General features: G+C 38.8%; 2 protein-coding genes across 2 annotated transcripts; one reads left to right on the forward strand and one right to left on the reverse strand.

Annotated features, from left to right (window-relative positions):
- The first annotated feature begins 2,941 nt into the window (after positions 1-2,941).
- Positions 2,942-6,658, forward strand: LOC116213958 (3-oxoacyl-[acyl-carrier-protein] synthase I, chloroplastic). The gene is given in 8 exon segments (XM_031549126.1): positions 2,942-3,065; positions 3,068-3,489; positions 4,236-4,667; positions 5,061-5,234; positions 5,662-5,775; positions 5,858-5,959; positions 6,051-6,117; positions 6,294-6,658. Coding segments are annotated over 8 exon segments (1,416 nt in total). The 5' UTR covers positions 2,942-3,028; the 3' UTR covers positions 6,362-6,658.
- A 195-nt stretch (positions 6,659-6,853) lies between these two features.
- LOC116213959 (uncharacterized protein At4g18257-like) lies at positions 6,854-9,869 on the reverse strand. Its single transcript, XM_031549127.1, has 3 exons — positions 9,541-9,869; positions 8,423-8,740; positions 6,854-7,295 (listed from the first exon to the last, which is right to left on the reverse strand). The coding sequence occupies exons 1-3, from the start codon at positions 9,816-9,818 to the stop codon at positions 7,133-7,135; spliced, it is 759 nt and encodes a 252-aa protein (XP_031404987.1). The 5' UTR covers positions 9,819-9,869; the 3' UTR covers positions 6,854-7,132.
- Positions 9,870-13,430: the final 3,561 nt, after the last annotated feature.

Here is a 13,430-nt window from a genome sequence, read left to right on the forward strand (position 1 = left end):
TCGATATTATTTTTGCCTATTCTCTCTGATAGGGCTCCCTTATTATAGCCAATAATTTTAAAAAAAGAAGAAGAAGAAGCCACATTTAACATTATTTTCCCTTACCAATTCTGCAAAATTGAAATGACACGTGGAAATTCATCTAGGACCCTTCTCTTTGATAATATTGTGGGGACTTCCTTACCCAATTTGTATTGTACTCTCCAAGCCTATGGCCTCCATTCTACCCCAAAAAATGTCACATGAAAAAACTGGTAGGAACATGGGAACAATTTAATAATCTAGCGAAACCAAACTAATTAGAGGCTATACAATTATGGAAAACCTAAAGAAACTATGACCATCTCTAATTTTAGTTTAGGAGTATGACGCAAACGACAATCTCAAAAACTCAAATTTACAAAATACAATACTCACTGTAGTTATTTTTCTATTTTTTTTTTCCCTTGAAAAATTGCCTAAACCTTTTTTGAGTAAATAAATATTTTGAGAGATATTGCCCTCCCAATTTGGGAGATCAAGTATCAAAAATTATTTCTCCTAGCAATAAGGGCTTTTTTCAGTGCTCGAACTTGTGCTCTAGTCCTCATAGGAGTTTGAGTTGATTACCATCCAACCAATCCTTTATTGATAAACTTGATGCAACAATATTTGCAATCTTTTGGTTGACCCAATTGGTATTTTCATTCACCAATGTGAGTTAGCTGAAGTAATTCATCGTTTGTTTTCGTCTCTGATTTTTTGTGAATAGAGAAAATTCACTCTGAGAAAGTTTTACCCCTTAGTGGGTCGACTCTACTCGAACTGGATTAGTCGAGAATCAATTGAGTTTTTACTATGAAAAAAAGAAGAAGGTATTCTCGGTCAGGATGCATGATGCATTTTTCTTGCACGATGAATCGACTTTGGTAGGAGTCCGTCTCCACTACTCCAAATCTTGCTGAGTATCCTTCCTCAATAAGCTATAAGATGGACGAAAGACCTTGACAATTTGGCAAGAAATCCCAACTTAATTTCCACACGGAAATTTACCTCTTCCTTCATGGGATCCGTCCAATCTATGAGTGATGCCTTTGACCAATGGGATCCGATGTCCCAGGAACATCAGATTTTCGTCCAATTTTTATTCATTTGGGATAGTAGGCACATGTTTAGGATCATGCTTTTGTGCGCGCGCCTTTTATCCTGTTTTTGCAATTCGCAGACTCTTCTTTATACTAAAAGCTAAAAGGTTAATTACATAAAAGAAAGTATAACCTTACTCAAATTTTTAATTATGGCACGACGTTTTAAAAATTATATAAGAAAATACAAACTATCGATTTATTTGCGCATCTAACGTAACATCATTTCTTCTATCAATTTTGATGGAATTTGCTGATGTAGCACCCAGCAGTGTCACGTGGTACACAAATTGACCCGTGGGCCGGTTGAATTTTTAATAAAAATTTATAGAAAAAAATAGAAGAAAAATAAAAGTTAAAAAACTCACCGGCAACCTCTGAGGCCATCAGCACCTCATGATAGCAATAGTGGTTTGCAGCTTCGATCTCAAATTTTTTTTTAATTTTCGTAAATAATTTTTAATAAAGAATAGATTTTTTTTTCAAAAAATAAAGGACACATGGCAAGCCTTTATTAATATTTTGATCTATTAATTTCTATTGGATTAAACTATTCCAGTATTCTAGGTCTTTATTGGATAATGGGTAGTTTTGAATTTCGGGATTTGCTCGAAATATTCAATAACTTGATTTATGATAATGAAGTTAATTTTCTATTTGTTACTTTGTTTTAAAATCCACATTACATTTCGTTAATGGAAAAATGGACGTTTTGATTACAGTGGCTAAAAGGAGAAATGTTGAGAACAAAATAACAAAAAATAAAGATTTAAAACGAAAATGGTAAAAGTGCATAAAGTTGAGAAAGAAACGTATTTTTTTTTCTCGTTCATTTTTGGATTTGGGAAAAGTCATAGGGCAACCTTGTGCTGCTTTTTCACTATAGTGCTAAATCTATTTTTGTTCAACTTTGCCTTTAATGTTACATATCTTTTTCATTTTAGTCATACCGTGAATTTTTTCATTCAAAAAATACTCTTCCATCAAAAAAATGTTTAGAAAAATTATTTTATAATTTTTAAAAAATAAAAGAAGGAAGAAGAAGAATAACAGAGCAAAGGAGGGGAGGAGAAAGGGTAGGGGCTAGTAAAGGCCTCGTTGGTAGCCATAACAGCCCTAATGAGGTTGTCGTGTCTTCTTGGACTACAAGATAACTCAGAGGGGGAATGGTGCCCACCAGCGAGGCAAGGCCCCTTCCACTCACGATCACGAGATCCCAATCGAAATGGGGGTCTCTTGATTCTTGTGATAAGGGGGTTATGTCAGTAAGTCCCTTATCATTCGAGGTTGCTGGTGTTCTTTGTCTTTACCTTTAGAATTGAATGATCTCAGTTTTCAAGTGGAATCTCTCAATTTCGGGGGGATAGAAGTCCCTTGACAACCATCCTTCCTCCTTGAGGGGACCTTCTGATTCCTAGGTTAGGGGACTCGCTAGTCACTTGTTACCCTTCGAGGTCGTCGGTGCCCTTTATAGCCATAGCAAACGCCCTCTATCCCCTTTATGTTAAGGACATAATTGAATGAAGAAAAAGGTTTAGGACTAAATTGGAAAAGAAACACATGGTTGAGGATGATATGGGGCTTCTTCCATTTGGATTTTGTTGTTCTTTTCCCTCCTTGATCTAACAATCCCCAACCTGTCATCGCTTTGGCACCAATTTCCCACTTCACTCACCCATCCATTTCCTCCTATTTATTACATTTATTTTTATAATTAAATAAAATGAATAAATGAATAAATAAAAATTGCCTAAAAATAAACAAAACATTACAAAAGGAGACTCGTTCCGCTCTCTCTCCCTCACTCTGTCCCCTTCGCCACATCTCCTCTGTCCTCTTCCTTGTCCCTCCCTCCCCTCGTTATCTCCGCCACTCCTCCGCCCCTCCTCTGCCCCTCCGCCACCATGCAATCCCTCCAATCTCCGCCCCTCCGCGCCTCCCCCTCGACCCCCTCCGTCCCAAAACCGCCACCAATGCCCCCTCCACCACCGCCCTCAGACCCCCCCGCCGGACCCTTCCCCTCATCAGGGCTGCCGTCTCCTCCACCGTCTCCGCCCCCAAGCGCGAGACCGACCCCAAGAAGCGCGTCGTAATTACCGGCATGGGCCTCGTCTCCGTCTTCGGCTCTGACGTCGATACGTACTACGAGAAGCTCCTAGCTGGCGAGAGCGGGATCGGCCCAATCGACCGGTTCGACGCCTCCAAGTTCCCCACGAGGTTCGCTGGGCAGATCCATGGCTTCACCTCAATGGGCTACATCGATGGGAAGAACGACAGGAGGCTCGACGATTGCCTCCGGTACTGCATTGTCGCCGGGAAGAAGGCCCTCGAGGACGCTGATCTCGGTGACGATCGCCTCTCCAAGGTGCTGTTTGCTGTCCAAATGGATCAATTTTCGCCCTTTAGATCCTCACTTGTTTCTGCTACCACGATTAATTGCGCCTCATGGCATGTCCTCGCAATCTGATTTTGATTCGGGATGCTTGAATCTCGTCAATTCTACTATGCAATCATTGATGCGAACTGAAACAGTAAATGCAGACAATCATGGATTTTGTCCGCAGCAATGTCGTGCCCTTCTCCTGATAACTCGCATTTGATGTTTTAAGCAACATTAGCTACATTGTCACTTGTAGATGCAGAAAGTGTTGAATCTCTAGAATGTCGGGATCATGTCGCTTTCATGCGTTGCCATGTCCGGTTGGCAGGTTACGTGAAACGTGCCAAATTTGTTTATTTTTTCTTTTCTACATGAAACGGGTCAGTCCATGTCGATTTTGAGAAATGCGTTTATGTCTTCCGTAGTTGAGCTTTGTCTCAGTAACCTCATTCTGGATTCAAGCTGGTGTTATCTCGACATGTCAAATGTTTGCCAACTCCAGAGATGGTATCTTTTGGTTGGCAATATTTCTTGTCAGTGTTAGTGAAGCAAACACAAATTTTGCGCAAGTGTATGTGTTGAGAGTCTTCACTTTTTGCGTAGTAATCTATCCTGATCTCAGCTGTAATTGATTTGAATTCCGGTTTTCATTTGCCACTTGATTCTTTGCTTGGGTACAAGATTTATGGTATTGATTGCTATATCACAATGCTTTTTCATTGTCTCTGCAGATTGACAAGATTAAAGCTGGAGTACTCGTCGGAACAGGTATGGGTGGCCTAACAGTCTTCTCCGATGGGGTTCAGGCTCTGATCGAGAAAGGTCACCGGAAGATCACCCCTTTCTTCATCCCCTATGCCATAACAAATATGGGTTCTGCTCTGCTCGCTATTGAACTGGGCCTGATGGGCCCAAACTATTCAATATCTACTGCATGCGCCACTTCCAACTACTGCTTCTATGCTGCTGCCAATCATATCCGCCGCGGCGAGGCTGATCTTATGATTGCTGGAGGAACTGAGGCCGCAATCATTCCAATAGGCTTGGGAGGCTTCGTTGCTTGCAGGGCTTTGTCTCAAAGGAACGATGACCCACAAACTGCTTCGAGGCCATGGGATAAAGACCGTGATGGTTTCGTAATGGGTGAAGGCGCCGGAGTATTGGTAAGTTTGTATTTATCTATACTTTCTTTTCTATTCAATCCCAGACTCACTAAATGGTTTCAAATAAGTTTCTGCCTCTTCATGAAGTACATGTGTGGCCACGGCTAATTCTGCTCATTCTCCATCTTAAGTGCAATTACGAATAGGCTTAGATCAGCTATACTTTTGAGTAGCTCTGTCCTCATCTTAACAATTTGCTGTGTTACCTTCTGTATACCTAATTAGTTTCCTGTGTATGACTATCTAATAGATTCTCTCTCTCTCTCTCTCTCTCTCTCACACACACACACACACACACACACACACACACACACACACACAAAAACACAGACACACTTACTTCAGATTTTGAACTTGTGGTGGCAAGAATTTGATTCCCTTCTGATTTTTCAGGTGATGGAGAGCTTGGAGCATGCAATGAGACGAGGAGCACCTATTATTGCCGAGTACTTGGGAGGTGCAGTGAACTGCGATGCTTATCACATGACTGATCCAAGGGCTGATGGACTTGGGGTCTCCTCTTGCATTGAGAGGAGCCTTGAAGATGCAGGCGTCTCTCCTGAAGAGGTAATTTTGGCTTCTGATGGTTTCCATTTGCTATCGTTCCATTGCATTGCTGTTGCTTTGGTATCATTTCTTACCTTTTAGAGAATTTCCAATCACTTGTTAGGGGTGCAATTTTTTTCTGAAGAACTGATATATCTCCTTTGTACCATTTATTTACCTTCTTAATATCCCATCAAGTGCGGATTATCTTTTGATTGACAACTTTGAAAGGGACATGCTTACGTGGTTAATAACTTTAAACATTCATGAGTCTAGGAAACACAGGTCGACATACCTGAAGAAAAACTGGGCAACTTGGGTTGAAAACTCTTTAGCCAGCACGAAGAGGGGCCACCATTTGTACATGTTCACTTTTGCTGTGAAGGTGAATTGTGGTGGTTGACATGTAAATTAAAGATGCTATTCTTTTGCTCTTGAAAATCTTCAGGTCAATTACATAAATGCTCATGCAACTTCAACTCTTGCCGGGGATCTTGCCGAGATAAATGCCATCAAGAAGGTTTTTAAGAACACCAAGGATATTAAAATCAATGCGACTAAGGTTATTATCTCTCTCTCTCTCTTTCTCTCTCTGGAATATGAAGTTTGTTGATATCTTTGATCTTGCATATCATAATTTTCAGTCGATGATCGGACATTGTCTTGGAGCTGCTGGGGGTCTGGAAGCTATTGCGACTATTAAGGGAATAAACACAGGGTGGCTCCATCCCAGTATTAACCAATTTGTAAGCATTGTTAAATTTCATACTGTTTACTCTGTGGTATATTTATGCAAGAGCTTTCTTTGTGGCTTCATCCCTTGTAAATTTACCATAGAATCCAGAGCCATCAGTGGAGTTCGACACCGTTGCCAACAAGAAGCAGCAACATGAAGTGAACGTTGGTAATGCTTCAATTCCTTACTACGGCCCCATGACATGTGAACATCGTACACAATATTAGAGGATTTTTTATTGATCTGACTTAAAACAATCTTCTTTTTTATTCAGATAAGTTCTCTAGTTGAAAATTTTCCTTATCGATAATGTTTTACTCATATTAACATCAAATTTGATGCAGCAATTTCGAATTCGTTTGGATTTGGAGGCCACAACTCCGTCGTGGCTTTCTCAGCATTCAAGCCCTGATTGTTCAGGTCGCCTGTGCATCATCACTGAGGATGTGCATTCGCCTTGCGAGTAATTTTTCAATGCTTATTTGCATAGAGTAATATGCCGGGATAGTTCCCTGAAGCCATTTAGGTTCTTGTTCTAATGTAATAAACTAAGATCTATTGCGTCGAACCTCTGATCTAGTCTCCAATTCATGAGTGTGCTAATCTGTTTATTAGAAAGGCAAAAAGATTTTGTTTCGAGTTTGTAATCCTTTTGTATTTGCGAAGCAAGTACCTCCTCAATCTACATGTTGGCTCTCTGCAAGTGCAAGTCTTTTTTTTCCCCCCTATCTAGACCGTGCAGTTTCTTTTGATTGCACCGAGGGCAAAGTAAAATTGAAAATGAATCGGCATGTTAACCGCCATCCATCATTTTATGGGACAATTTCATCTTGCTGTGATTTAGGACACATCTTTGATTCACTGAAAATCATTTTGTTTCTCTTGCAATCAGCTTACAAAATCCTAATAAAATATGCAATCGATATATCTGATCATTGCCATGAGAATATATGCGAAGCCAGTTGCCTTAGAACTCGCAAAATTGACTTACAAACAATGCTATAACAGAAGGGAGCAGAATATATGAACAATGAAACTTACAATGATCTGCCAACATGACAATCCCCTTAATCGGATTAAATCGAAGATACCCCTGGGCACTAATTAAGAGGAAGCATGTCCCATGCTGCAATAGAGATATGAAAGAAACATGACCGCCCTACGATTTAGTGTTTGTCGACAATCACGTCTTTTCTGTAGTGGTGGAACCAGCTCTCAATTTTTCCAGCTGTTTCTTGAGATAAGCCTGCCGAAGTTTCTCACGACGTGCCGTCGCTTGCTCTTGCCTCCGCTGTTTGAGCTCCGAGGCCTTCTCTCGTGCTTGATTCACTTCTGCATGAACTTCCCTGAAGCAAAACAATAATGGAAAAAGATGTCCCCCATCAGCATCCATATCACACCAGCAATCTCTTGGGATTGGAGAGTAACAAGTGGTATCTAGTTGGGTTTCCACTTATTCTAGTTACATGCATTTGACAGTTAACGCTCAATGAGAACTTTGCATTATACAGACCACTGCTCAAGCAGAACTGTTTATCTCCCTCACTCAAGTTCAGAAAAACTGATAAACTCGAGCTAAATGAGAACTATGACAGACCACATTAATCTATCAGAACCACGTCAGAACAAGAACAACGACAGTTAACACCCAAGTGAGATATACCTTACAAAAAGAAAATGCCAAGCTGGGACAAGGTCAGCTAGTTTATAACGGCCCATTCTCATTTGTCACCAGTCAGGCACTGAACCACTAGACCGTACAATGTATGTTCAGTAGTTTGCCTACAGCTAGGGATTTCTCTTGCCAATTGTCCAATTTCTAACAACTACTAACAAGACAACCTACTTTAGGAAAAGCATATTTCAGATGTGAAATACTAACCGAACAAAGCGCCTGTGTTCATCATTATCCAGGACCCGAGATGTTCTCCCTGGACCCTCTACTTTTGTGTTAAATAGCTCTGGAGCATCATTATCATCATCATTTCCGACGATTCCGCTGCAGGGTTTTCATGGCCCCGTGACTGTGGTTCCTCACTGTGCTCAAGGTTCTTCTGGAAGAAGTCTACACAATACTCAATGAGAACTTTGCATTATACAGACCACTGCTCAAGCAGAACTGTTTATCTCCCTCACTCAAGTTCAGAAAAACTGATAAACTCGAGCTAAATGAGAACTATGACAGACCACATTAATCTATCAGAACCACGTCAGAACAAGAACAACGACAGTTAACACCCAAGTGAGATATACCTTACAAAAAGAAAATGCCAAGCTGGGACAAGGTCAGCTAGTTTATAACGGCCCATTCTCATTTGTCACCAGTCAGGCACTGAACCACTAGACCGTACAATGTATGTTCAGTAGTTTGCCTACAGCTAGGGATTTCTCTTGCCAATTGTCCAATTTCTAACAACTACTAAACAAGACAACCTACTTTAGGAAAAGCATATTTCAGATGTGAAATACTAACCGAACAAAGCGCCTGTGTTCATCATTATCCAGGACCCGAGATGTTCTCCCTGGACCCTCTACTTTTGTGTTAAATAGCTCTGGAGCATCATTATCATCATCATTTTCCGACGATTCCGCTGCAGGGTTTTCATGGCCCCGTGACTGTGGTTCCTCACTGTGCTCAAGGTTCTTCTGGAAGAAGTCTACACAATACTTCTCCTTATCTTCTTCGTCGGACAGCTCGCCTCTAACTAGCTTCTCATATAACTGAGCTTTCCTCTCTAATGCTTCATAGCTATTCGTGCCATCCTTTACCGCTTTCAGCTCAAGCTTGTCTCTGCAATATCAGCAAGAACATTAATGATCTAATATGCGAAGTCAGTCATGATAAGGTCTTGAAAGGACTCCATCCCCAAGTTCACACACCGAATAAATTAAACTTCTGCATAAGTTCCGTAAGCTTCTGTGAGATGCAGAACGACACGGACACAATTTGATTTTTTAAAACGCCAACTTAATTCCGCCCTTAAGACTACAAGTACCTCGAATATAAGAACAAATCCCAAAACCAAGGGATCTCATTCTAGCACTCGAACAATTCAAGACTGCCGCAACCGATCATAAATAAAACTTGGAAAATGTTATTTAGCTAGCCTCTGTTCGCACGTTCTCATCTAAAATGCGAGCTAACTGAGCATAGGCCTTTTGCCACTATCAACAAGACAGATTCATTATCCGAACAACATTCTCCGAGTTCATTCACTGCAGTTATATCTCCTCTTCCTCGAGATCAAGATACACAGACCAATGTCCACATTACACTGACAAAAGACTGGCAAATGCATCCCAACTATAATGGCAGTTATGGCCTCGTTCTCCGAGTTCATTCGGCGCAGTTATGAGGAAAGCCTATTATAGCAAACCCTAACAATCTGATTCGAAAGAACATTTCAGATGACGCAGAACTCCACTGGTTTATCGATCGATTAATGAAACTTTTGAACAAGTGCGTCTCGCATAGTTACTCTCGCGGCACGGAATCGAAGAAGCAGAGCTTGCTTCCTAATGATAAAAAATGAGAATTCGAGGGAGGGGACAAAGAGAGGAGGAGGAAGGGAGTTGAATATGTGGAATTACTTGAGAGCGCGGGCTTCGACGCCGGAGTTCTTGGCGGAGAAGAGGTTAGGGGCGGGGAGGATCTTCCTGGCGCGGTGGAACTCCGCGTCGGGGGCGCCCAATTCCTTGGACTTCTTGACGTCCTCCTGGGAGCGGTAGAGCTGGGCCTTGAGCTCCAGGATGGAGGTGGCGCCCACACCGGCGATCTCCCGGTGCTTCTTCGGCATGATGGAGGACTCCGTCAGCCATCCCAGCGACTCCACCGCCACCCGCTTCTTCTTCCCTTCCTCTTCCGCCATTATTCTTCTGCAAGTCTTTGCTTTTGCTCGTCTCCGTTGATTGATCGATTGCCGGAGGGTATGGAGGAGGACATGCGGGAACGGGAAGACTATTGTACGCTCATCGTGGGCCGGGCCTCTTTGGGCTGGGCCTCACTGATGACAGAGTCGGTCCAGGATGTCGGTGGGAGCCCAAACCCAAAATCGGTTCAAATTGAAAATGACGGACCGCTCACCGAAAAGCAAGGCTATCAAAATTGAATTTCTAGGTCCACAAAATCATAATGCGGAATTGGATCGTAAAATTGTAAGTTTTTATAGAAATTAAAATGTAGTGTTTCGAAAATAATTTCATATACATTTTTTTTTTGTGAATAATAACACTATGTGTGATATATAATCAAGTATCAAATTTCGTTCCTACTAAAATCGTACAAATCAAAGTACAAATTTTCTCCTCGTTACAGTTTCCAAATGTCGACTTTGCATAAAAAAGCGAGGTTACAATAAGTTATAAATTAATTCGCAGAGAATCTATTCTCTTTTTTTTTTTAATGTTAATCAAACTTCGTGGAGTTTATTAGCTATGAAAAATTTAAAAAAAAACTTGAAATGGTAAGTTTCTAACAGTCAAAATCTAGTTTTTGACGATATTGCCGATGATGAGAAGATGGACTTGTATAGGCAAACCTTACGAATAATTCAGAAGTAGAGATACTTCATGAACTACTAAATATTTGCTGATGCAAGGAGAACATAAATGAAGTACGTTGAGACGTAGTAGTCACCTTGCATAGAATTTATAAGGCGTAGTAGTCGCCTTACATAAAATCTATATGTTTTTGGCAACGAAAAAGTAGGTATATTTGGAGGAATAAAATTGTTATTGAAAAACAAAAGCATCCAATGAATACTTTGTAGATTAATTCGCTAAACAGAATGAGAAAAATTAATAATAAATATAAAAGAAAGGCCAAACTAGTTATAGATTTCAACGAATCTAAAAGAATGTAGGAAGATAGGAGAAATGAAAATGATGAGAAGATATTTTGTGAGCAATTATGGACAATAATAAGCGAAAAATGATTTATTCAAAATATTTTTATTTACTCATTAAGTGATTTTTGGTTTAATAATTATGTAATTTAGACTCTCATCTCTCATTTTTCCTTCTTTCTTCCATTTATTTTCCCTTATAATTAATTTGTAACTAGTTTTTAAACACTTATTTAATTAACTCAAAATAAATACATGCTAAGTGATCAAACATATCTTTAATTTTATTAACTTCAAGGGGTTACAATAGTAGTCCGCATATTGTACTATGGAAATACACTCACATGGTCCGTCAGATTCGTGATATTTTTTTGTACTTTGCTCCAACTATTAGCCTTATATATATTGACCAAACACGACTCCCTTCAGGGATTAATATAGAGGGGCACGGGAGACGCTCGTGCCACTTGGACTCGAAAAATTTCCAAAAGTTTGCAGCATGTGTTGTCAAAATTATCATTTTTTCATGAAATTGTCGTGTTTTGCCTCTTTTGACTTTACAATTTTACTACTCATTTGCCTTTCCTAGAAGTTTGCCTTCTTTGAACTAGACATCTACATACGTCCTGAATTCTCCCCTTTCACTAGTAAATGTGAAAAGATATGATGCAGAGCAAGTTAACTAATTTGGGAAAACATGAAAATTAATCTACTAGTAGTGAGATATACAGGATCACAGGATTGAGTCACATGTAAATAAACTAAATTCAGAAGTAAGTCAGCAAGGTAAGAAGTTTTGGATCGATGATTTAATCGATCAATTACCGAAGAAGATAAGGAAAATAAATAATACATAGCTTAACACAACTTCCCAATCTTTAATTTCAAACAAAAATAATGTACAGGGGAATTAACTACTTCAACTCCACCAGTAATGAGCTCCCTTTGTTACACCGAAGGTCATAGCCACAAAAGCAAGCACGGACTGCCAAATCAAAATGCAAAAGAAGGAGGTCAATAAAATATAAATATTTGGAGATATTAAAGCATTTCAATTTTCGTCAAAAAATCATACAATTTTCTCAGTCTTTAATTCAATTACTAATTAAGTAAAATAAAAAGGTGATAATGTTATTTGTCAGAAATTTGAGAATTTATATTAATGATAAATTTTCACCATTTAGCCCTCCTCGAAATATGCAAAGATTGCCCATGGAGTGATGGTGGATTGAGGAAAATGAATTAAGACAACAAAATATGTTGTTAATTAGCCCAAATTTCATTTCGGAAGCATAGCAGAAGGAATTATATATATGGAGGGTTAAAAGTACTTACAGCTACTGCACAAGCGATGTATCCGGGCTTTTCTCTTATGTCCAATTGCGAGAAAAATAGAAGAAAAGTCCCTACATACCATGGGATGCCACCGAAGAAAAATCCCACCACAAACCTTAAATAGACATAAGAGAAAACAAATAAAACAAATTAAATTGTGATTTTCCTAATTGTTGTTCCTTTTTTCTAATTTTATTATCATTTTTATTAGATATATATATATATACGTATACGTATACATATATATATAACTCATGCATATTCTTCATCAGATTCTCCCCCCTCATTTTCCTTCTCAAGAAGAGTGTTATCACCTTCCCCATGTGAAATCAGGACTGAGGAATATAATCGCAAGCATTTTGGTGGAAGGTATATCTATACAATGATAAATGCAATTATCAAAGAATTCTGAGAAATTAAAAAAGTGGGGCTAATTTATTATCAAAATTTTTGAATATTCGCAAGAAAAGGCCGGCCTATCTTGTTTTAACGTTTTGCAAAATTCAGGCAATTTTTTTAGTTTCATTTATATTTCCATTGAAACGGTTTTAGCCATTTCATACAACCCTTTAAACTTTGAGAGGCCTGCAAAGGCCAATTTATCTTTTTCATTTTAGGACATACCTTCCCTGTGGATCGGATAGTTTGGAAAGATTGTGTTGTAAATTTTCTCTTTTTGTAGTATTATCACTAGTTCAAAAATGTTATTGGCAAGAATGAATTTTGTTTACCCTTCTCCTCCGAGGTATGGAAAGGGAGAAGGAGAAGAGAAGGAAGAGAGGATAATGACAGAAGAAATGGCTATATATTGGTTCTATTTTTTGAACAGGTTAAACCTTAAATTTGATTTGCCTTGTATATCTGTCCTTCGCGTCCTTCGATTTTTAGCCAAACAATATTTAGTAAAAATCCCTTATGGAAAACATATTAAAACCTTTTTATCCAGCTTAAATAAGTTTCTTCAAAAAGAAATCATTCACTTTGACATGCGAGAGGATCTAAAATAAATAAAGATTTTTGTTTGTCCGACATAATAATAGAAAATTTTAAAGATAAACATATATGTAATATAGAATTTAGTAATAACGACATTGCTAGATCTTAATTAAGTTCGTTAATTGTATCTTTTCCTTATAATTCATTGTTGAATACCTTGAAAGTATTTGTGTTTTATGATATAATATACAATGTGATACAAAATAATTTGTAATTATAAGTTACATTACATTATTAAGCGATCTAATTTTGTAAGTGCGATTTTTAAAATTTATAAATCTATAAAATAGAAATTTAATTTTTGAT

This window comes from Punica granatum, chromosome 7 (genome assembly GCF_007655135.1).
Source record: "Punica granatum isolate Tunisia-2019 chromosome 7, ASM765513v2, whole genome shotgun sequence".
NCBI lineage: Eukaryota > Viridiplantae > Streptophyta > Magnoliopsida > Myrtales > Lythraceae > Punica > Punica granatum.